The sequence below is a fragment of the Octopus sinensis genome, linkage group LG11, assembly GCF_006345805.1.
Source record: "Octopus sinensis linkage group LG11, ASM634580v1, whole genome shotgun sequence".
In the NCBI taxonomy this organism is placed as follows: domain Eukaryota; kingdom Metazoa; phylum Mollusca; class Cephalopoda; order Octopoda; family Octopodidae; genus Octopus; species Octopus sinensis.
Window position 1 is genome coordinate 54,867,070 of NC_043007.1, and position 24,663 is coordinate 54,891,732.

General features: G+C 36.4%; 1 protein-coding gene across 1 annotated transcript in view; it reads left to right on the top strand.

The window, feature by feature from the left end:
- Positions 1-24,663, top strand: part of LOC115217369 (nuclear export mediator factor NEMF) — a 139,622-nt gene that overhangs the window by 9,360 nt on the left and 105,599 nt on the right. The window contains exons 2-9 of the mRNA XM_029787042.2: positions 6,140-6,208; positions 7,896-7,998; positions 11,558-11,683; positions 11,809-11,954; positions 14,745-14,812; positions 15,741-15,830; positions 21,493-21,566; positions 22,611-22,678. Of these exons, the coding sequence (XP_029642902.1) occupies positions 6,140-6,208; positions 7,896-7,998; positions 11,558-11,683; positions 11,809-11,954; positions 14,745-14,812; positions 15,741-15,830; positions 21,493-21,566; positions 22,611-22,678 (744 nt within the window). The remainder of the gene's footprint in view (positions 1-6,139; positions 6,209-7,895; positions 7,999-11,557; positions 11,684-11,808; positions 11,955-14,744; positions 14,813-15,740; positions 15,831-21,492; positions 21,567-22,610; positions 22,679-24,663) is intronic.

Sequence of the window (24,663 nt, forward strand, 5' to 3'; positions counted from 1 at the left end):
AAGTAACAAATTCATTTTTCAGCATTTCGCAATACATTTCAATACATTTCAAAATAGAATTTCAAAATACATTATCAATTACAGAAAAATTGTTTTCACAAATTCACATATAAATCTTCCGCAATACATCTTTAAGATTTCAAAATACATTTAAAATAAACAAAAGTCTTTCCAAATTCTCTTTTTTTTTTCCTTATAATTTTAAATTAGTTCCATTACCTTTGTCAGGTCATTGTAATTTTCCATCTCTCGTGGGTACCTTAGCAGTCGGCACTTTGTGTGTCTTGTTACGTTCATACCAGCGGCCTCGATAAACGCATCGGCGTTGTCTTCATGGACCAGTGCACCCGTTTCCTTCCACTCCGTGCCCATCCTGACCCATGAATATCCCTCCATTTCACTTATTAATTCCTCCATCTCCCCACAGTGTCTGTATTGAACCAATGTTCCGTAAAATTTGTACCTTCTATTTGACCCTATGTTTTCTTTAGTTTTCCTCTTCGGACTTACTTCTTCTTTACCTTCCTCTCTCGGTTTTTCTCTTTCTCTCTTTTTGCTTTCCTTTTCTTTTTCCTTCTCTTGTCTTTTTGGTTCTTTGTCTGTTGTATGTTCTTTTCCTGTTTTTTCTTTTTCTTTTTGTGTAACAGCCTTTCCTTTCTCTTGATTCTGTTCCTTCTCTTGTTTTTTTCCTGTTTTTTCTCTTTCCTTTATTTTACTTTCTTTTTCTTTCTCTATTACCTGTGACTTTTGTTCTTTTTCTATTAATTTCTTCCCTTTGCTTTCATTTTCCTTCTGTGTATTGTTATTTCCTTTTACCGTTGTTTCCTTTTCCTTGCTTTCTTTCTCCTTTAGAGTATTGTTCCCTTCTTCGGGTTCTTTTTCTTTCTCTTTTTTGTTTTCCTCTGCTTTTTCACACTCCGCCACGAATTCGTATAGCGGACATTCTTTTTTAATGTGACCTCTTGTCCCACATAAATAACAATTGGGTTTCCTCCCCTCAACGATTACGCAGAGGGTTCTTCCATCTTCTACTTCTATTTGGAAGGGAATTCGTTCTATATCGCTGTTTGTGGCCGTCAGCCACATCTCTACTCCGAATCCCTTCCATTTCACTATGCTAGTCTCCTTTATCGATCCAATTTCTATATCTTCCTCTGCTGATCCTAGGATGGCTGTTACCAGCCATTCTGTTTTTAAATCTGGGGGTATATTTGGGATTTTAACCCGTACCCCTCTTTTCCCTTTGTAGGTAGGCCACATGACGAAGCTTTCGGCTCTGAGTACGGTGGTAGCTAGCGAGGCCGCAACTTTTGTTGCGTGCTTCACCTCCACCGTACCATATTTCTTGCCTCTGCACACAAAGGTAGCCTTTTTCATAACGTCGTCCAGACATTTTTCTATGTCTTCTATTGCTATTCTTGATAGCTTTCTTGTGGTCGTGTCCTGTGTTCTATAAATTATAGTTTTGTCCTCTTTTTCCTCCTTTGCTTCAGCAGGGGGGACCAGCTTCACTCTGTCACCTTCCCTTTCAATGAATTTCTCAAATTCCTCTAGCTGTTCTTTTTTAAAGAACACCTCTCTTACTGTCAGCGGCGTATCGCTTTTCATTTCGGCGACCCCCGCGTAAGTCTCCATGACTTGAGGGTCGGCGCACCTTCTACAAAAAGTTTTCAATGCGCAGCGGCAAATGCCTCGCATGATTCAAATTTCGATTTCTATATACAAAAATTACCAATTACTTAACACACTCAATGAAGACTGGAATTGTTTTATTCCTACCCACAAGGGGCAACATAGAGGGGACAATACAATCGGGAAAAATAAAATAATGAGTTATGAAGTTTGTACAATGTGGTGTAAATCGAGCAGTTACATTTCGTCATTTTTTTATTACGTCAACAATATTTTCCAAATAAAAACATTTTACACATTTTCTACATACATTTCAAAAATTTTACAAAGTTCAACATTTATTTTTCCAGAATTTAAAGTTCTTTTTATCATTTCCAAATTAAAGTTTTCACAATACCTTTTCTTTTATATATACTCCATTATCTCTAACAAATCTTGGTAAATTTCCATCGTTTGTGGCCACCTTGTAAGTCGGCATTTCATATGTTTTGTCACGTTCTTGCCAGCTGCCTCGATGAACGCCTCAGCGTCATTCTCGTGGACGAGTGTACCTGTTTCTTTCCATTCGGTGCCCATCCTGACCCACGTATATCCATCTGTTTGGTTTATTAAATCTTCCATCTCCTCACAATGCCTGTGATGGATCAACGTTCCATAGTATTTGAATTTTCTATTCGTACCTGCATTTTCTCTAGTTTTTCTCTTAGGACTTACTTCCTCTTTTTTCTCCTCTCGGTTTCTCTCTTTCTCTCTTTTTGCTTTCTCTTCTTTCTTTTTCCTTCTCTTGTCTTTTTGGCTCTTTGTCTGTCGTCTCTCTACCCTGTGCCTTATGTTCCTTTCCTGTTGTTTCTTTTCCTTTTTGCATACCATCTTTTCCTTTCTCTTGGTTCTGTTCCTTCTCTTGTTCTTTTCCTGTTTTTTCTCTTTCCTTTAATGTACTTTCCTTTTCTTTCTCTTGCTTCTGCCTTGGCTCCTTCTCCACTACTTCTCCACCCTGTGAATTTTGCTCCTTTTCTACTATCTTCTTCCCTTTGTTTTCATTTTCCTTCAGTGCGCTGTTACTTCCCTTCTCTTGTTGTTTCTCCGTTATTTCCTTTTCCTTGTTTTCGGTGTTCTTTCCTTCGTATTCGTTTTCCTTCTCTCCACTTTGTGTCTCTTTTTGCTCTGCTGTGAATTCATACAGTGGACATTCCTTTTTTATGTGCCCTCTTGACCCGCACAAGTAGCAATTCGGTTTTCTCCCCTCCACAATTACACTAATTGTTTTCTCATTTTCTATTTCTATTTGGAAGGGAAACCTTTCGATGTCTTCCATTGTGGCCATCAGCCACAACTCTACTCCGAATCCCTTCCAATTTACAACGTTGGTCTCCTTTATTGACCCTATTTCTACTTCCTCCTTTGCTGACCCTAGAATGGCTGTTACCAGCATTTCTGTTTTTATTTCTGGGGGCACCTTTGGGACTCTTACCCGTACCCCTCGTCTTCCTTTATACGTCGGCCACATAGTGAAATTTTTGGCTTTCAGGACAGTGGAAGCTAATGAGGCCGCCACTTCCTTTGTTGCGCATCTCACCTCCACCGTACCATATTTCTTTCCTCTGTCTACAAAAGTTGCTTTTTTCATAATGTCCCCCAGACATTTCTCTATTTCTTCAATCGTCACTCTCACCAGTTTTCTCGTGTTCCTATCTTGCGTTCTATACGTTATCATCTTGTTATTTCTCTCCTCTATTGTTTCAACAGGCGGAACCAGCTTTACGCTGTCACCCTCCCTTTTGACGAACTTCTCGTATTCCTTCAATTGTTCTTTTCTAAAGAACACTTCTCTTATTCTCAGAGACTCATCACTTTTTGTTGTAGCGACCCCCGCGTAAGTCTTCATGACTTGAGGGTCGGCACACCTTCTATAAAAGGTTCACACACGCAGCGGCAAACGTCTCGCGCGATTCAATTTTTTAACAATTTTTTCCAAATTTTTCACATACAAAATAACTAACCAACACAATCAATGAAGACTGGAATTGTTAGCTCTTCTTTTTTCTCTACATTGTATACTTTATAGACAATAGTCTTTTCTTTAATTTAATTTTTTATTATCCATCTGGACTATTCCATTTCTGCACGCTAATTTTATTTTTAATTTAATTCCCATTCATGTGAAACCACTTATTCAAGTTCAAATCATTAATGCAATTTTATACCAATTGCTATTTTTACTTATATTATACTTTAGTTTGATTTTAATTATTACTTACTACATATAATTCAATTGTTATTATTATTTTTATTGTTAAAGTGAAAGCATCTGACATAAAATAGAGAAATATTTTTGTTTCACTTTTAACACGTAATACTGAAATAGTGGAGAAGATATGATATTGCTATGGGCTCGCTCTAGGCAAGAAATTGAACATTTTTTTTTGCCCATGAAACTACATGGATCCTAAGTAAGGCATGTGTAAAATTTGAATGAAATTGGTTGTGTAGTTCTCAAGTTTTAGGGAATCGTAGTGGCGAAGACAGACACACATTCTCAGTTTTATATATATATATATATATATATATATATACATATGCACACACACACACACATTTGTGTGTGTGTGTCTTAGTATCTGTGTTTGTCCCCCAACCACTGCTTGACATCTGGTTTTGCTGTGTTTATGTCCTTGTAACTTAGTGGTTCAGTAAAAGAGACCTATAGAATAAGTACCAGTCTTAAAAAGCAAGAATAAGTACTGAGTTCGATTCGTTTGACTAAAATTCCTAATGACTGAAAACTTAAATAAAACCCACAGTGGATTACTACTTCCACATCTTGAATGTTTGCTGCTAAACTGTATCACCTCTCCTCCCCACATTGTAGGCCATCAAAGACTCACAACCAACATTTCAACCTTTACATCACAGACATCTTTTTACTGTTACTGAAACAATAGGCTCAGAGATAACTGCATAGTGTCTTCACTCATTTCCACCTTACTTGTTACCCATTCTTAAAAATGGGTCTAATTAAACTTTTAAAGCAGTCTCTATGTTTTTGTGCTACAAAAGGTGTATGGCTTAGTGGTTAGGGTATTTGGTACATAGTCGTAATGTTGTGGGTTCGATTCCCAGCAGCATGTTGTGTCATTGAGCAAGCAAGATACTTTATTTCACATTGCTCCAGCTGGCAAAATGAGTTGTACGTGTATTTCAAAGGGTCAGCCTTGTCACATTCTGTGTCATGCTGAATCTTCCTCAGAACTACATTAAAGGTACGCGAGCAGGTTGTTCCGTTGATTGGATCAATTGGAACCCTCATTATCATAACTGACAGAGTGCCAGTCAACAGTTTTAATGATTAAGCTAATTTCAGATAAATATCGGGAATAGAATTAAGCTGTTATAATCACAGTATTTCATAATCTTATGATATCTTGTTGATGTTAAATTTGGTCTTATGTTGACTATGAGTGGTGAAAACTTTTACTTGATCTCACATAGATAAATGTGCACATTGTAATTTACTTGTATACAGATTACAATGTATGTTTGTAGTTCCTATCATGACCAACACACTGAATATGTAAATCTGAACTATAAATATCTACCATGAATAGTAAAACTTGTGTATATAAGTAGCAGAAACATTATAACTACCAGGAGAGCACTGTTTTTGATTGTTTTTACTTATTTAGCAATTTTCACAATTTTACTAAGAGCTATGTCAGTATGTCATAGACGCAGGTGTGGCTTGTGTGGTAAGCAGTTTGCTTCTCAGCCACAAGGTTCCAAGTTCACTCCCACTGCATGGCATCTTAGGCAAGTGTTTTCTGCTATAGTCTTGGGCTGACCAAAGCCTTGTGAGTGGATTGGGTAGATGGAAACTGAAAGAAGTCTGATGTCTGTGTGTGTTAGTGTCTGCCACTTGACAGCCAATGTTGGTGTGTTTATGTCCTGTACCTTAGCAGTTCAGCAGAAGAGACTGATAAAATAAATACTGGGGTTGATTCATTCAACTAAAATTCTTCAAAGTGGTGCCCCAGCATGGTTGCGATCTAATGACTGATAAACAATAAAGTTGCATTTTAGCCCAGATATACTGTATAAAAATGATGTCTTCAAGTTTTGCCCTCATCACTCACTGGGTTTACCCTTTAATAATCACATGTTTATACTTGTTTTTCAGCTTTATTATTATTCTTATTTTAGTGTCCTTTGTCTGAAATCTTTCGTCACATATCCTGTGACCTCTCCAGCAACTCTCTGTCCCATGTGTCTCCTCCTGTACTGTTTAGTCCATTCTGCCTACACCATAGACAGGCAGAATGGACTAAATAGCATAGGAGGAAACACATGGGATGGAGAGTCACTGGAGAGGTCATAGGATGTGTCATGAAAGATTTCCAGACAAGAGACACTAAGATAAGAATAATCACGTTTACCCTTGAACAATTTACACCTGTTTATACTTTTACCTCTCTTTAGTTTTAATAAATGTTTTCTTTTCCTTTTTTTTCAGACTATTGTCTTTGAGAGTTATTAATGTTTATGATGTTGACCACAAAACATATTTAATTAAGTTATCATTGTAAGTATTATTTCGTCACTGACATTTGCTTTCGTTTCTATTATTTTAATAGAATAATAAAATTGAAATATATATATATTTTTACCTGAATATGAAATTTTATATATTCATTACTTTTTGAAATCAAATTTTTAATTTTGGAATTGTACTTACTTGGCAAGTAACTTTATATGAAATAGTATATTGAAACGGGAACAGCTACATCTTGGAAAAATCATAATAGTAATTTAAAACACTTAACATTGCATTCACTTTTGTTTATCTCTTGATAGCTGAAACTGGAGTTTGATGCAGCTCTGTTGCTCACTAGAACCAGTCAAACTGTCCGACCCATGCCAGCATGGAAAATGGATACTCAACGATGATGAGTATTGAGAATATGTAAAAGTTTTGTAATCCATCAATGACCTGGTCAGTGGCATGGAACTATGTCAGTTTTCGGGTCATACATGAATAACAAAATGTTTTTACACTTTCTAGTATACAATAGGTGCAGACGTGGCTGTGTGGTAAGAAATTTGCTTCTCAATCACATGGTTCCAGGTTCAGTCCCCCTGTGTGAAATCTTGGGCAAGTGTCTTCTACTATAGCCTCGAGCCAACCCAAGCCTTGTGAGTGGGTTTTGTAGACGGAAACTGAAAGAAAGCCTGTTGTATGTTTGTCTGTGTCTGTGTTTGTCCCCCATCACCACTTGACAACGGGTGTTGGTTTGTTTATATCCCTGTAACTTAACAGTTCAGCAAAAGAGATTAAACAATAAGTAACTGTCTTTAAAAAAAAAAATAAGCATTAGGGTTGATTTGTTCAGCTAAAATTCTTCATGGCTGCAGTCTAATGACTGAAACAGATAAAAGGTAATACCATAATATACACTTTACATACACTATTATAGCATACAATACTATAATATACAATACTATAGTACACAATACTTATAAATCACAGAAGTGAATGTAAAGGTATATATGCGTGTTTTAAAATTCAGAATTTTTAGAGCAAAATGTGTTAGTGGATAAGGTTGCAAACTCATTGAATAAATTCACTGTTGCTATTGTATTCTGTATCTATGTAGAAACTGTACTTCAGTAAGCTTGGGCTCCTGTAACTGTCAAAAATAGGGACTGCATTTTCTGGAAAGTTGGAATACATTGATATTTTTCAAGGAGGTGACTTGTTTCTCTTCTGCTGAATACCATGAAACTAGAGTTAAAGCATCAAAAATCTCTTGAGAGTTTGGGAATATTTAAATTTAGAAAAATAAAAGATATCTTCTGCATGATTAAAATGAGGCCTTTCATTGCTATTTTTGTTTTCTATTTAAATATTGTTTACTTTAGACTTTAACAGATCATTACTTGTGTGATAATACTACAGTTTAGTAATGTTAGTAACTTTTCATTTTACTAAGTGTTCTGAATTTAATTTATGAGTATTCAATGTTGATTTTTGGTGTTGATAAGTACCAGTAATATACTAAGTTACTTCAGTTCATTGCATTTCTCACAAAATAATTTTGTAATTTCTCACAAAATCATTACTTCTTTTTAGTTTAAAACTGGACAAATTCCAAACTACTTTAATATTGTAAAATTATTTTCTTATTAAATAGATTGAAGAAATCAAACATTAAACATTTCAAAATACAATTTGAATAAATAATCTACTTTTTACTGTTTTATTTCTTTAGACCTGACAACAAAGCAGTTTTGGTTATTGAATCTGGCATCAGAATTCACAGCACTGAATTTGAATGGCCCAAACATGTGGCTCCCTCTGGATTTGCTATGAAGGTTATTTTAGATTTTAAAGTTTCTGAAAGGATTTGTAATTTTCTTACTAGAGTAGTAAAGAATGATTTGGTTGTTTCCTTCTCATTTTGTTTATATTTAATGCTTTAGAATTTAGGTTACTCTCTCAAATGTAATCTGTATTTATTCACATTGTTTTGAATTAATCATGCATTATCTCATTATTTCAATGATGTGACTATATTTTAAAAATGACATTATAGGCTAGGTGTGAGAGATTTGATCTAGCCAGTATGAACCTAAAACAGGTAAAATGTTTTGGCTGGATATAGCTAGTTTAAATACTAAAAGGTTAAACCAATGTTTTGATTAGAATATTCCCTTTAAAAATGGTGCGGGGGAATTATGGTTGGGTGGGTATCATGATGAGATACAACTTTCTGCTATAGGTAGCAAGAAGAAAGTAAATGAAGACACCTGCAGTTTATCCTCTCTGAAATAACTACATAGAGATGAATTTTTTTAGTGATGCTACAATGATTTATTTATTTTATATTGCACATTTGACCTTTCCTAACAATCTCATAGCACAGCAGAGTCTGCTTTAGAAAGACTGGCTTTCCTCATAAAGACTTCAAAATAATTCAGTTCTGGACAATTACTCACCTTGTGTGGTGCTCAAGTGAGACCCACTACAAAATATTGTCTCACATCTGGTCTCACAGAAGTGTTGTCTCCTCACTGATTTTTTTGTTACCACAATGGTCTCCATTTATCAGACCTGATCGATTTCATGCCACCATCACTCTTTCCCACATATCTCTCCTTTTATCATGTTTTCTTGTGGCTGCCTATTTGTTTAATTTTAATAGCTTGATCAGAAGAGGTTGGGCAGTGCTTGTAACACTTCTCAAGACCTCTGAGACTGTAAGAGGAAGGGAGGAAGTAATCCTCATGTCACAGGTCTGGTTTGAATTCTTGGAGGATCAAAAGTAGATATTAAACCAGGCATTGGATAAAGTATACCACTCAAGAAAAGAAGAATCTCTCTATGATAAACTCCCACAGTTTCTGTCTTCCAAATATCACTCATAAGACACTGGTCAACCCTACCTAGATACATAGCTCTGAGCTTGACCTAGAATTCATGTAATTGTGAATCAAATGTCTTAGCCACTTAACTGTGATAGTCAACTGACCCTCAACATTTACATAGTCTTCTTCTATATTGTTTTTTTTTTAAATTTAGTTTTTGTCACGATTTGTGAACAATAATGTGATTGGCCACAAGTTATGTGGTGATCTCACTAGTGCTGGTGCCAGGAAAAATACAAAGAGTCTAAGATTTCCCCTGACCCACTTCCTAAGGAGTGAGATAAATGAAACTTGGCATAATTATTAGTCCTCTACATAGCTACCACAAATGTTGACACACTTCTCCCATCGTTTTAGGCAGCCGTGAAGATCTTGTCTGTATAGAAGTCGGTAGACTACATCTTGGAAAGAAGTTCATCATCACCCAAAAAGTGCTTTCTCTTCAAAAAAGACTTGATGGTTGGAAAGAGGTGGAAGTTAGATGGTGCAAGGTTGGGAGTGTAAGGGGATAAGGTAGGATTTCGTAGCTGTAGGAGTATGCTTTCATCTGTGCAACATACACAATGTGAATTAGGGCTTTGTCTTGGCAGAGGCTGACTCCTTTGGTCAGTATGCTGGGCATCTCTGCTTTGATGGTGTCCTGCAATTTCTGTGGCAGAGAGGCATAATATGCCCCATAAATTGTGGTGCCCTTTGCCAGAAGATCCATCATCATCACTCTGTGCTGGTCCAAAAAGACTGAGCATCACCTTATCTGCTGAGGGTTGGACATGAGCCTTCTTTGGCAGTGGTGAGTTATCATGCTTCTATTGCTTTGACTGGACTTTAATCTCAAGATCATAGTGATAGATCTGTATTTCATACTGTGTGATAAGTCTGCTGAAAAAGTCCTCCTCATTTTCTTGGTACATTACCAAAAGAGCCTGGGAGCAATTGACTTGTTCCTGCTTCTGAAAAGGTGTAGCATCTGGGGAATCCATCATGCAGCCAACTTCCGCACGTGCAGGTGGTTGTGAATAACCTTTTCCACGGACTTATCTTCACTTCTTGGGCTAATTGCTGAACAGTTTGCAGTGATCTTCCAAAATGGCAGCTTCCACTTTATGGATGGTGTCATCATCAATGGCAGAATGTGGTTGTCCAGGAATAAGAGCAGTTTCCACTAATGTCCAACCACATTTGAACTGGCAATGCCACTCCATGACTATGTTGTATGATGATGCATTGTCACCATGAACTTCTTTCATCTCATTGAAAGTCTCTTTTGGTAGATGACCTTTCAAGTATAAGAACTTGATCACTGATCTGCATTCAACTGCCTCCATTATAGCACCTTAGTTCACTTCAGCAGCTGTAAAAGACAAACGAATACTAGTGGAAAGCTGAAATTTATAATGTGACATGTAGAGACATGTATGATTATACCTGTACAAGTTCCATTTCCTGCAATAACTGCAAGTGGGTTAGGGGAAATCTTTAATGAACACCCCTTGTATATGTAGCACACTCCATAAAGTGCTTGGAGTTAGGAAGTGCAACCATCCGTAGAAACCATGTGAAAACTGATACATTAGAGTGAGATATGGTCCTAACATGGATCTTGTTGACCTGTTCAAGCTATGCCAACATGGAAAGCAGACAAAATGATGATGATGATAGCTTCATTTGCATTTGAGTTTCCTAAAAAGCGATTTATATTTCTCTCTCTCCACAGACAGCTCCCTACTTGAAATACTTTCTCTATATTCATACTCTGTTCTTCCCTTTATTTCCATGGGTCCTTCCAGTTTCTCCTTCTCTCACTGCTCTTGTTGCACTCACCTACTGCTTTCCCATCCTCTGTCTCTTTTTCTCTCATTCTTCTCTTCCCAGAGCTTTCATGTTTTCTTTCGTGTTCCCTTCATACCTTTTCATATAATGTTTTCCCCACCTTCATAACCCACCTTACTACTCTGTTGCTTTCTCATTAACCAATCTCTTCTCTTTTCCCAATCCCTTTCATAATCCTTCCCTTCACTACCTCTCTTTCACACCTATAAATCTGTTACTGTCATCATCACTTTATCCTCTCTCATTTTCCCACCTAGAATCATCATACACCCTTGCCTATTCTTCTACAGTTATACAGACCCCCTTTTAGACCCTTAGTCTTGCAAGTTGCATAAAAAAAACACACTCAGTATACTTTGTGAAGTGGTTGACATTAGGAAGCCATATAAACATTGCTAAAAATCAAACATTGGAGCTTGACACAGTTGTCTGAGGAACTCTTTTACCTTCCATCAATACAAATAAATCAATAGTAATATTCAAAAAAATCTCACCCTTTACTTAAGCACTAAGTGAATATTTGTAAACACAAAAATACATTTGTTTTTAATTATAAACATACAAAATTCACTGAAATAATGAAAATAATAAATTAACGATATTTTATGACCATGATGAGATTTTTAAAATTGGTAACATATTTAATCAGGTATTTTATATACTTCTCTATTCACAGCTTCGGAAACATCTCCGGGGTCGTCGTTTGGAGGCTGTGCATCAGCTTGGCGTCGACCGAGTTGTTGATTTACAGTTTGGTTCATCAGAAGCAGCTTATCATGTAATATTAGAGATGTATGATCGTGTAAGGCAATTAGATTTTTTACCTTATTCTTTTACTTAGTTTCTTTGTTGGCTTTTCATGTAGTCAATTTTGTTTTTTGCTGGCAGGGTTGTCAGTCATGATTTTCAAATTTTCTTTTTTTCTAGGGAAATATTGTTTTAACAGATTATAATTATGTTATCTTAAATATTTTGCGCCCTCGGTCCAATGAGAGTGAAGATGTAAAGCTTGTCGTTCGGGAGAGATACCCAGTTAGCAGTGCCAAGCAATATGAACCTGTTGAACGTGAAAAGTAAGGCCATCTTTGTTTCCTTACACTATAGACTGCTATTTCTACTTGTGCATTGTTGAATTGATGTGTCATTGATTAGCTTATAAGAAAAAACAAAAACAAAAAATTACTGTAATATCTTGTAATATGATTGGATTTAGGAGCTGATGATTTCATCAATATGTAGTGATTGAAAGAAGTATATAGTGTGGAGTGTTTTCATGTTGCTTATTCGTAATCAGTTGATTCTCCTGCTTCCTTGTGAGTATGAAGTCAATTTTACTTGTGTGTTCACCTGATTGAGGGTTGATCAAGTAGTTGGCCAGTATCCTGAAGGTAGTGTTGCAAAAGGTTACATTATTTGCATCACAGAACTGCAGGAATTTCAATAATTATTTTCTGAACCATATCTATGACCTCTCCATAACATACTGGAGTAGCTATCATGGTATTGCTTAACTTGTCCAACAAAATCCCTGGTCATAATAACCAGATTGCTGTCATTTATTATTGATATGTTAGGTTGTCAAGAAAGTTTTTGCAGTTTTTAACCTTTAAATTCAGATGCACATATTTCAGCTCAAACAAAACTTTATTAATCAAAATAAACACTGTCAGAATCAACACACTTTTGCCAATGCGAAACAAGTTTATTTATGCCAGTAATGTAAAAATCCTATGTTCTGGGGGCGATGAAGTTGTTGAAGGCGTGTTTGGTATTGTCTTGGTTTTTGAAGCATTTCTTAGACAGGAAGTTATCGAGAAGCTTGAAAAAGTGGTAGTCGGTAGGCGAGAGGTCTGGTGAGTATGGCGGATGAGGCAGAGTTTTGTAGCCCAATTTGTTCAACTTCTGCAGGGTTACTTGTGTGATGTGTGGCCGAGCGTTGTCATGGAGAAGAATTGGTCCTTTTCTATTGACCAATGCTGGCTATTGTCAGAGTTTCTTATGCATCTCATCCATTTGCTGACAGTACTCCTCTGCTGTAATGGTTTCACCTGGATCCAAAAAGCTGTGACGGATAAGACCGGCCGCAGACCACCAAACAATCACCATGACCTTCTTTTAGTGTAACTTTGGCTTCGGGAAGTGCCGTGGAGCTTCGTCAGCGTCCAACCACTGAGCTGAGCATTGCTGGTTGTTGTAAAGAATCCACTTTTCATTGCAAGTCACAATCCGGTCGAGAAATGGGTTGTTCTTGTTGTGTAAAAGAAGGAAAGATGACACTTCAAAGCGGTGTTTCTTTTGGTTGTTGTTCAATTCATGTGGCACCCATTTCTAAAGTATTTTTGTTTTTCCAAACTCTTTCAAGTGGTTGGAAATTGTTGTATATATTACGTCTTATTCAGAAGCAAGCTCTAGAACAGTTGTGTGTGAATTGGCTTCCACTAAGGCTCTTAGCTGATCATTGTCAACATCTGATGGCTGACCACTACGCTTATCATCTTCAAGACTCTCATCACCGCTACGAAATTTCTTGAACCTGGACCAAATGCATCGTTGATATCGTGAGCTGTTTCAGAACTTTTCGGCCTAGCTTGAACTGGAATAAGAAAATTGTGTGAATTTGCTTTTTGTCCATGCAATATTCAATGTTCCAGAAAAAAATGGCCTAATTATTTAAAAAGAAAAAAGAGTAACACGATTAGATAGAGCGAAAAATAGGCTTTAAAATGATATATAAAGTCAAAGTAATTTAATGAAAATTAATTTGAAAATACATCATTTAAAACCAAAATTTAAAATTCCGCGAGAACTTTCTTGACAACCTAATAATTTGCACTAGGCCTCACAGAAAAGGTCCTTTTATCCACTAGTTAGTTTTGATTCAAGGATCACTGTTATCCATGACTAGCCTAAGCTTAATTATTCTGTTACTTCAAGTATCCCACATGGTTGGTAATTAAGTATCTTTTATTATGGTGTTTGGTTGACCAATGCCTAGTGGATTTGGTTGACAGAAATTGAAAGAAACCTGCTGTTTACATATATATATATATATATATATGTGTGTGTGTGTATATATTATAGCACCTTGGTTTACTTCAGCATATATATATATTTATATATGCACACACACACACACACACATTTACAGTGTGTGTATGTGTGTTAATTTATGTCTCCTTGACATCACATGATAGTTGTGGATGAGCCTACTGTCACACAAGCAGTGATGTTTGTTTCCAATGTCCCATAAAAACATCTGTCTTTGGAGAAATATTACCTTGCTTGAAAACAGGCAACAGTTGGTGACAGAAAAGGCATCCAACCATAGAAAACCTGTTTCAACAAATTCTGTCTGACCGATGCAAGCACAGAAAAGTGGACATTAAAACAATGATGATGATCATATTTCATGCTTGTGAGGTGTCTGACTGAGGCTTCCAACCATCTTATTTTTTGTACACAGAACATATCTAGTTGCCTCATATCAGCACCTCTGCAATCTCTCAAAATTTACCTTTTATTGTGCTAAAACTGCTAGTGGAATCCTTGAGTTTTATAGCTGTATGTATACATGACAGACTGGATAAACAGAAATTTCAGTCTTCAGATTTCATGTAGTACTGATAATCTGATGTTTTCTCTTTCAGAGTTAGGGGTGAAATGCATCGTAACAAACATATGCATTCATGTTATATTTGCTAATATATCATTTACATGAACTTAGAGTATAGAAATAAAAGATAGATCACTCAGTAATCAATAGTAATATTTATTGATTGATTTGCATAATATACCTCACATGGGAAACTCAGAATATAGCAACAAATGAGCAACTAAATTCTTATATATTATTAATATTTCAGAATTTACTCGATTCTTAAGGAATCCAAAAATGGGAACCCACTCAAACGGACTCTACTTCCTGCAACTGGTAATTGTTTTTATTTTTTACTTCAGTATTGGGACAAATGTAGTTGTAAAATTTCTTGTTCTAACATTGATTCCTAAATTTCTGCATGATAGAATGCCTTTTCAGCATTCTGTGGTGGTTCCTGACCCGATCAGTACTAGATAGTGTTCCATTTGAAATATTAACAATACTTGTATCCTTCCTTTGTATCAACTCTTATAATATTTTGTCAGAATTACACTCATGGCACATGATGTGAATAAAAAATGGTTGTGAAGTTAAGGGTGCAAGATTACTACCTACATAATTTGTAGGCCTCACACATTTAATATCAAGGCATGATTTAGCACCATCACTTTGTCTTTGGGTACCTTTAGCAGACTTCACTCTGTTGTGAGTGTTTGGACCAGATCTCTGGTTTTGTACTGTTTTTCTTGCAGGTGTTCAAGCTGGACATTATCACATCAATCTCACATATCTGAGTCTGAGAAGACCTTCAAGGATTACAAGCACCCTTTACCTTACAAACTTAAAAAAAAAATCTCCAAAACATCATTGTTAGCTGAATCATTTCTACTGTAACTACTGGGTTGTGCTCATAATAAAAGTCACATGTATTATCATTAAATGTTTAAGTAAAGATCCACTCTTTGCTCTGATTGAATAGATAATAGTAAAAGGAACATCCTACAGTAAAATGACTTCTTCAATGTATGCAAATGTTCAAAATGGCTAAAGTCAACTCATCTATGCTAGCAAATAATTAAATTTAATTTTACCTTAAAAGGACCATAATGCAAGGTATTTATAATGAGTTACAAAACAGTCCAAATGTGAATATATGTGTTGTCATAGAAAATTGAGCTAATGTTTAGTCATAAGAAATAATTAATATTTTCAAGCTTAAATAAGTATTTTTATTTATGTGTTATTTCTTTTTTCTTAACAGATTTTGGTCCTGCTCTTATAGAGCATTGTCTTTTAAGTGCAGGATTTAGTGATGCTGTCAAAATTAATGATGGCTTCCACATAGATACAGGTGGGTTTATCAATTTATATATAGGTATGTGTGTGTGTGTGTAACCATACCAATATATTGTTATGTTCTACCTCTGTGGACAAAACCTTGTTATACTGGAGTTTAATTTCGGTTTCAAATTTTGGCACAAGGCCAACAATTTTGGGGGAGGAGCTAAGTCAGTTACATGGACCCCAGTGCTCAACTGGTACTTATTTTATTGACTCTGAAAGGGATGAAAGGCAAAATTGACCCCCAGCAGAATTTGAAATTAGAACATAAAGATGGATGAAATGCCATTACACATTTTGCCCTTCATGCTAATGTTTCTGCCAGCTTGCTACCTTGCTTAATTTTGCAGCAATTTAACAATCAGAAATTACTGAAATCTCCCATGACCAGCCCTAGAACTTTCTGCTTAAATATAAACTTCCTTATAAAGAACCACCTTGTTACATGCACAAAAGCAAGCAATCAGCCAGTCACTATGATCTGCTTTTGTGTTTTAGTGTGTTTGCTCATGCTACATCATATTGTGTACTATTTGTAATTTCTTAAAGTACAGCAGTTAAAATGAAAAACTAAATGAAGTAACTTTTATTTTATGTCATTACCCTTCAGCATTCTGATTATTTGTCAAATGTAATGCATATTTGCACATTATTTTGAATTAATCATGCATTATTTTGTAGCTTAGAGATTTCAATGATGTATATTTTTACAATTACATTGTAGGGGAAGTATGAGATGCCTGATCTGGCCAGTTTGAACATAAAACTGTTAGAATATTTGGGTCAAATATAGTCATTTAAATAATAAAGGATTAAATACCAAACTAAAGATTATAAAACAGAGTAGAAAAAAATCCCCTTCAAAATTAATCAGTCTGACAAGATAAAAGTTACCATGCAAACTTCAAGTGAGCAGAATATTTCTAAACTAACATGAATACATAGTAAAAAAACCCATTAAAAATAGGGAGAAAATGTTAAGTCTTTGAATAATGCTACTGTCCTTAACAATTTCCTAAGCTATTATCCAGCAAATGGCGTTAAATATATTTCAAACAGTTGAAATCAGAAGAAGCTGAGGAAGTCACTCAAAGATTTGTGGTTATTCATGGATGGTTTGACAAGTGCAAGAAACCCTCTAATCTTCATAACATTCAAATAACAGTGGAATCTCAGAACCATTTTGCATTGTGCATTCAATTTGTCTGGTATCTCCTCTTACTTCTGTTGTAAATTGTTGGCTCAAGCCACAGCTGTGGAATTTGGAACAGATGTAGGATGGCTAGCTCAGAAATGGGCTGAGAGGAAGCTATTCTTGAAAGGTTAGGCAGTGATGGCACAACAATTAAATCATCCCCATTATTCTTTTACTACCTAATTGTCATGCCTTACTCCAATTATTATCCGATCAGACTGGAGTCTCAGCTCTTCAGATGGCTTCTTGTGGAAGGTCCAGCTACTGCCAGTACCCTCTGTATTGGGAGCTAGGTATGTTGTAGTAGTTGATACACAAACACATGGTTAGGCTGCATAACTTACAGAGATTCTTGGAAGTTGAGAAGGTGTTGCTTGTGAGACACATTTTTCCACAGCTATAGTTCTGGGTCAAGCAAATACCAGGTCTGGCTGTCTGGAGTGTCATGCACTCAACACCCTTAACTAGTTGAAAATAGGATTGAGTTCTATCCCAGCAGTTTATGAAATAGTAACAGAGGAGGAAGAATGCTGCCATTGTCAGGAAAACTCTGGGTATCAATGAAAATGAACTGGCTAATCTGTCCCAAAGCATTGTCAGGCTGAAGACTACTATGTATAACTTCCTGAAGCCCATGGTCTGAAAGTGTCCCTGAGGGTTGTTACTGGTTCAAGACCAACTGCACAGACACAAAAGTGCCATTTGACAGTCTGTTGAAGATGCAAGCAGAGTGACAAAGTCATCTACCTGCACTCTTTCAGTATTCAGCCATTGTAGTTTTGTAAAGTTATGTTGAACAGTTGCTGTTGAATGTGGGATAGATCTGGCTATCAGTTGAGTCCATTGGGATGATTATCTTGCTGCCCTCCTTTAACTGGGCAGGGAAAGCAGTTTTCCTCTGTCTAGTGATTATAATAAAGGCAGCTGTGTGATGCAAGACAGAGAGAGAGCAAGTGAGAGATTAAGAGCAAGGATAGAAACAGGTGTTCTGCTGTAAAGGAGATACATTGTTACCCAACCTGAGGGAAGAGCAGGAGAAAGAAAGAGAGAATGTGTGAGAGCAGGAGTACAGGAGAGAGAGATGACAAAATGCTGGGCAGGAGATGGAGATCAGAATATAAATGGGATAGTTGAGAGAGAGAGAGAGATGGTAGTAAGTGCCAGGGCATATTCTTGAGGTATGGAAGTCATAATATAAGTGGCAAGGCATTGTCAAAGAAGCATGAGTAGGGGAGGGGAATGTAGTGAATGGTGAAAACTTGGGTATATAGAGAGGTGGGGGCTACTAGCTAGCAATGGTACAGTGAACAGGGCTGTGAGGGCAGGATTGAGGAGTGAGAGATAAGCATAGTGCATGAAAGAGGAGATGTTAGGAAGAGAAGAGATGTAGTTTGGTTTGTTGTAGGAGGGTGTGTGCAAAGTTTTCTTGTTACATGTGGCTGGAACACACAGCACTTCTAAAACTCAGTTTTGCTGACATGGGTGGGTCTTCTCAAGAACTTCATATCACCAATCTTGGTCCATTGTCATTTCCTCTGCGAGGCCCAACATCCCGAGATCTATCCTTATCTCTTCATCCCATGTCTTTCTGGGTCTCTCTCTTTTGTGGGCACACTCCACTTTCAGTGATCAGCACTTCTTTATACAGCTGCCCTCATTCATATGCATCACATGTCCAAACCCATGTAATCTTCTCTCTTGCATGCTGCATTTGATTCCTCTTATGCCCAACATTTCTCTTAATACATTTGCACATTGTTGTACATGCACACTGATGTTGCACATCCAACAGAGCATACTACCCTCATTCCTTTCTAGTCTACACATGTCTTCCACATTCAGAGCCCATGTCTCACAATCATGGAGTATAGCCGTTCACAAACAAGCATCATACAATCTACCTTTCACTCTGAGAGAGAGAGAGAGTCCTTTTGTTGCCAACAGAGGTAACAGCTCTCTGAACTTCCATCCTATTCTTCTCTTAGAATACTTTCAGAGCATCCTCCACCATTACTAATTTGGTCACGTATGTAACTGAAACTATCTACAAGAGTACCTCCTGGGTATTTGAGAGAGTCTAAGTCCCATGTGCTCTTCGTGCTTATTGTTCCTGCACATCTTCCTCATACAAAGACGACTTTATCTGTTAATCTACTTGTGATTCCACTGCATCTCTTATGTGTCCATAGTTTACACTGGGTGCAGTGAATGGAATTACTTCCAACTCCTTTTCTACATATTGAGCAGGGCCATTTACCCGATGGGAAGAGAGTCTTATCTTCTTTCTTGCTAGCAACAACTTTGGTCTTTGCTAGGTTAACTTTAAGGCTGTTTGATTCCAGGTTTTGCTTCTATACCTGGAATTTCTTCTCCAATTCTGTTACTGATTCTGCAATAAGAGCAAGGTCATCAACATAAAGTTGTTTCCATGAGCATCCAGTTTTGAATTCCTCTGTTTATGACCTAGAAAACTATAATGAATGAGGGGGCTGAGAACTGAACCTTATTGAACTCCTACTTGTATGCTAGGTTCATCACTGTGTGGCTGACTCTCACCTTACTGACAACCCCACTGTACATGGCTTGTACAGCTCTAACAAGCCACTCCTCTACTTAGAGACCACCAGATAACAGAGTGGGGGACTCTGTTGAAAGTCTTACTTTTGGCCAAATAGTTTTCCTGCAGCTGTCTCACTAAGAAGATGGCATATGTGGTACTTCTCCCAGGTCCAAAACCAAACTGCATCTCATCTAGTTTAATTCTATTTCCTAATCAATTGAGCTATAACCTTCTTAGTAACTTTCATGATCTGATCTAACAGTTTCATACTTCTGTAGTTATTTCTATTTAGGGTATCACCTTTACCCATGTAGTAGCTAACTATAATACTACTACACCAGTTATTGGGGATAGCGTCTCCCTGAATAACCTGATTAACTATATGGATGACTAGGCTGTGTCCTACACCATCGGATATTTTAGTCATCTCAGCAGTGATTCCTGATGGCCTAGGGGCTTTCCCTGACTTCATATCCTTAATTGTCTTATCTATTATGCTGCTATCAACTCTGATGGCTGGTCCCTCAATTGGTTTGATATTTGAAAGACTCTCCTATTCATTTTCCACATTTGGTAACCTTTCATAGTGGCACTTCCACGAATCTTTTTTCTCTGAGTCACTAAGTGTATCATCATTTTTCATTAAACTTGTATATTTTCTGGGGTTTTTTTTTTTTAACCTCATTCAGCTTTCTATGTAAACTTTATAATATTAGTCTTTGCAATTTTCTTCCCTATGTGTCACCCTGGTGACAAATAAAAAATTGGTAGAATTGTTATGGCATTAGAAAAAATACTTTATGATATTTGTTCCAGTTCTGAGTTCAAATCTCTCTGAGGTCAGTTTTGTCCTTCATCCATCCAGGCTTGATAAAATAAAGTATTGATTAATTACTAGGGTTGATGTATTGACTAACTCCATCTCCTCAAAATAGCTGATCTTGTGACTAAATCAGAAACAGTTTTAGAGCAAAGAATTACCAGAATTGTTAGAGCATTGCAGTATTTGTTCTGACTCCTTATGTTTTGATTTCAAATCCTACCAAAGTCAACTTTACCTTTCATTCATTTAAGGTTGATATAAGTACCAGTCAAAAACTGGGGTTTGATGGTAATGAGTAATCCTTTTCCCTCAAAGTTGTTGGCCTTGTGCCTCAATTAGAAACCATTTTTATGTTCAGATATTTTGTACAGTGTGTGAATGATTATGATGTCCAATTTTTATCCCATCTTTCCTCCTCTCTTCCCTTTCTTTCCCTCATTATAAACTGCCATTGTAATTTCATTGGATGAAATGCTTTGCAGTGTTTGTTTTGACTCTTCACATTCTGAGTTCAAATCCTGCCAAGGTCAACTTTTTATCCTTTTGGACTGGGTTAGAGGAAGGGAGCTGATAAAATAAAGTAGCAGTCCACTACTGCTAACAATGGTATTGACTAAACCTCTCTCCTCAAAAGTGCTAGCTTTGTGCCTAAATCAAAAACCATTATTATTGTTAATGTTGTAACTGAAGGTGTGATGCTGAATTCTTAAGGACTGTGTCCTCTTCCTGCTAGGGTATATATTTTACTTTCTAACCTTTGAAAATTGATAAAATTGCACTAGTAAAGTACTTGTCTCAATGTGAAAAAATTTTTCTACTTTAGGCACAAGGCCTGAAATTTTGGGGGCGGGGGCCAGTCAATTAGATTGACCCCAGTACGCAACTGGTACTTAATTTATTGACCCTGAAAGGATGAAAGGCAAAGTCGACCTTGGCGAAATTTGAACTCAGAATGTTTCTACCAGCTTGCCACCTTCTCAATGTGAAAAATCATCATTATTATTGTTATTATGATAATAATATTATTTCAATACATCCTTCCAATTAAGTAACTGTCTTTTAATAGGAGTTGATTTTTTTCCCCTATTTTTTAGATTTTGACAAATTGATGAATGCTTTAGAAAAAGCTGCTGAACTGTTTCAAAATCTCTCAACACAGAAGACTAAGGTTTGCATTAATCTAACTTTCAGACCTTAAATTTTATTTTTCTTCAATCTGACTTTTATTAGCTTTATATCTTAATTATCATCATATTAGTGATATAATGAAAACCACAAATGACTGAGTATTGTGTCTGTGGCCAATGCACTTCCCTTTTAGATGGTTCTGATTACTTGTGTAAATATAGGCACTATGAACTGTATAGCTTTGCTCTAAGCATTGCAGCACTGTATAATCGATGAGACTTTTATAGGCTTATACTACTTAGCTGAAATCCTTTTGGAATGATGCAAGTTTAATTTGATTCATTTTATACGGTCAATAATGATGAAGTCTTTAAGTGGTACCTTTCTCAATCAGTGGAATATATAGTAGAGTCTAAACTATCATTCAGAGAGATTATTGATTTTATTTTCAAAGTTAGTATGGAGATTGTGTGAAGATGTGGTGAGGGTGTTGGATTGTGGATTTGATTCTTAGACTTATGGTGAACAGTGTCCTTGAGCAAGGCACTTCATTTCACATTGCTCCAGTTCACTCAGCTGAAAAATGAGTATCGGTGGTAGTTGGAAAATTAACTCTGCTGTTGTCTGGTACCTTGTTCAGGATGGAGTCTTGTACCTTGGTCACCTAAATACCTTGAAGACTTGGAAAAGCTCTTCTCATGAGCCTGTAGAATTCTATGGCAATAGTATGTGATTGAATAAGTTATGGGATTTATGTAGAGTTTCTTAAATTTATAGCCAAACAGATTTTGGAGATAGCTTTTTGTACAAAAAATTGTTCCATTTAAGAAAAAAACAAACAAACAAAAACAAGCTATCTTCCTAAACAGTTGTTGAATATTGTAATTCAAGATGAAATTTCCATTTGAAATATTTCTTTTTACCTTCATTGCTTATCTGTCATTTGTTACTTGTCACATATATTTGAACTTTATTGTTTATATCTTATCAATTCTTGCTTGTGTTATAGCTCTTGTGTGTTCCAAATCACTGTCACTTGTGTGATATCTCCATTGTCACTTCTCTCTGTCACTTCTTATTTCAGGGATATATAATACAGAAGCGAGACATGAGACCTGCGACTAAAGGAGAGGAGACAAAAGAGCTTTTAACGTAAGTTACCCTTTGTGAATAAATAACCTGTGGTATTGTATCTGAATATTCAGTATTGTTCACTGTATGACACTTTACTATTGTCCAGGACTGACCAAAGCCTTGTAAGTGGATTTGACAGATGGTAACAGAAAGAAGCCAATTGTGTCTGTCATGCACTTTGCTTGTCTTTCCCTGCCACTCCTTCAGCCCAAAGCCACTCTGTCATCTCACTCTCCTGTCCTCCCCCGCCAACTGTATCATTTCTATTCTGTCGCTCCCCAATATACCTGTGTTTCACCACTCATTTGCATTCCTCTTTCCTTCCTCTCTCCCCCGTTGCACTCTCACAAACTCTGCTCATGCAATTCTTTACCACTCCATTTACATTCACCTTATACCATGAGGGTATGCCCTGATATATTGCAACCATCTCTCTCTCTCTCATCACCTGGTACAAAGCAACCTCACTCAATACCACTTCTATTAGTTGAGAGATCTTTGTCTTGCAGGTTACTTGGTTACCTTGCTGGTGCTCGTAAAAAGCAACCACTACACTCTGTAAAGTGGTTGGTGTTGGGAAGGGCATCCGGCCATAGAGACCATACCAAAGCAGACAGTAGAACTTGGCATAGTCCTATGGCTTGCCAGCATTTGTCAAACTGTCCAACCCATGCCAGCATGGGAAATGGATGTTAAATGATGATGATATGATATGATTATATATATATATATATATATATATATATATATATATATATATATATATATATAATAGTGTGGTGTGGGTGTGTGGTAAGAAGTTTGCATTCCAATCACATGGTCTCAAGTTCAGCCTCAATGCGTGGCACCTTGGGCAAGTGTCTTCAACTATAGTCTCAAGTTGACCAAGCCTTGTGAGTGGATTTGGTAGATGGAAGTTGAAAAAAAACTCGTGTTGTATATATATGTGTGTGTGTCTGCCTCTTCCCACTACTACTTGACAACTGTTGTTGGTGTGTTTATGTCCCCATAACTTAATGGGTTGGCAAAAGTCATTGATAGAATAAGTACCAGGCTTAAAAAGAAATAAGTATTGGGGCTGATTATGTTGACTGAAATTCTTTAAGGTGGTACCCCAACATGGCCACAGTCTAATGACAAATAAATAAAAGACAATGTGTGTATGTGTGTGCGTATGTATGTACATGTGTGTGTGTACATGTATGTCGAGTGTATGTGCGTATGTGTTTGTATGTAAATGTGTGTGTGTGTATATATGTGTGTATGTTTTATTTTGCTTTGTCTTGACATTGCATAATATTTGTAAATGAGTGTCACTGTCATACAAGTAGTATCATTAATTCCAATATTTTGTGAAAACATGTTTAGTCATGAGCAAATATTACTTTGCTTGGAAACAGGTGAGTGTTGGTGACAGGAAAGGCATCCAGTTGTTGAAAATCTGCCTGAATAAGCTTTGTCTGATTCATGCAAGCATGGAAAAGTGAATGTTAAAATGATGATGAAGATGGTGATCAATGTCTGTCAGAATTGTATTCACATTGTTTTGAAAGGGAATGTGTTAGAACTGAAGGTGAGTTTTTAGATAATTCAAGGGTTTATTCAAGAATATAAACATTGTTTATATCCTAGAAAAAGTATGAACTTCTACTACTTTCTATATTTAAAAATAAGACATCATCTCTTCTTAGATTAAGCTATATTTGATGTCAATGTCACTTTGCCATTCAGCCACCTATGTATTGTTCTGTGTATGATTCTAGGTGTATATATATAATATATATATATATATATATATATATATATATATATATATATATATATATAGTCAGATGAATATGGTACATAAGTTGAGGCACCAGAATTAGTACGGTATTATCCATACAATTTCAAAATAAGATGATTAGAATCAAAATAAACAACAAGGATATCCAAAGGTAATGCAGTACAATCATTTCATGCAACTCCATTTAATTGAACAATGCAATCATTACATCAATTTA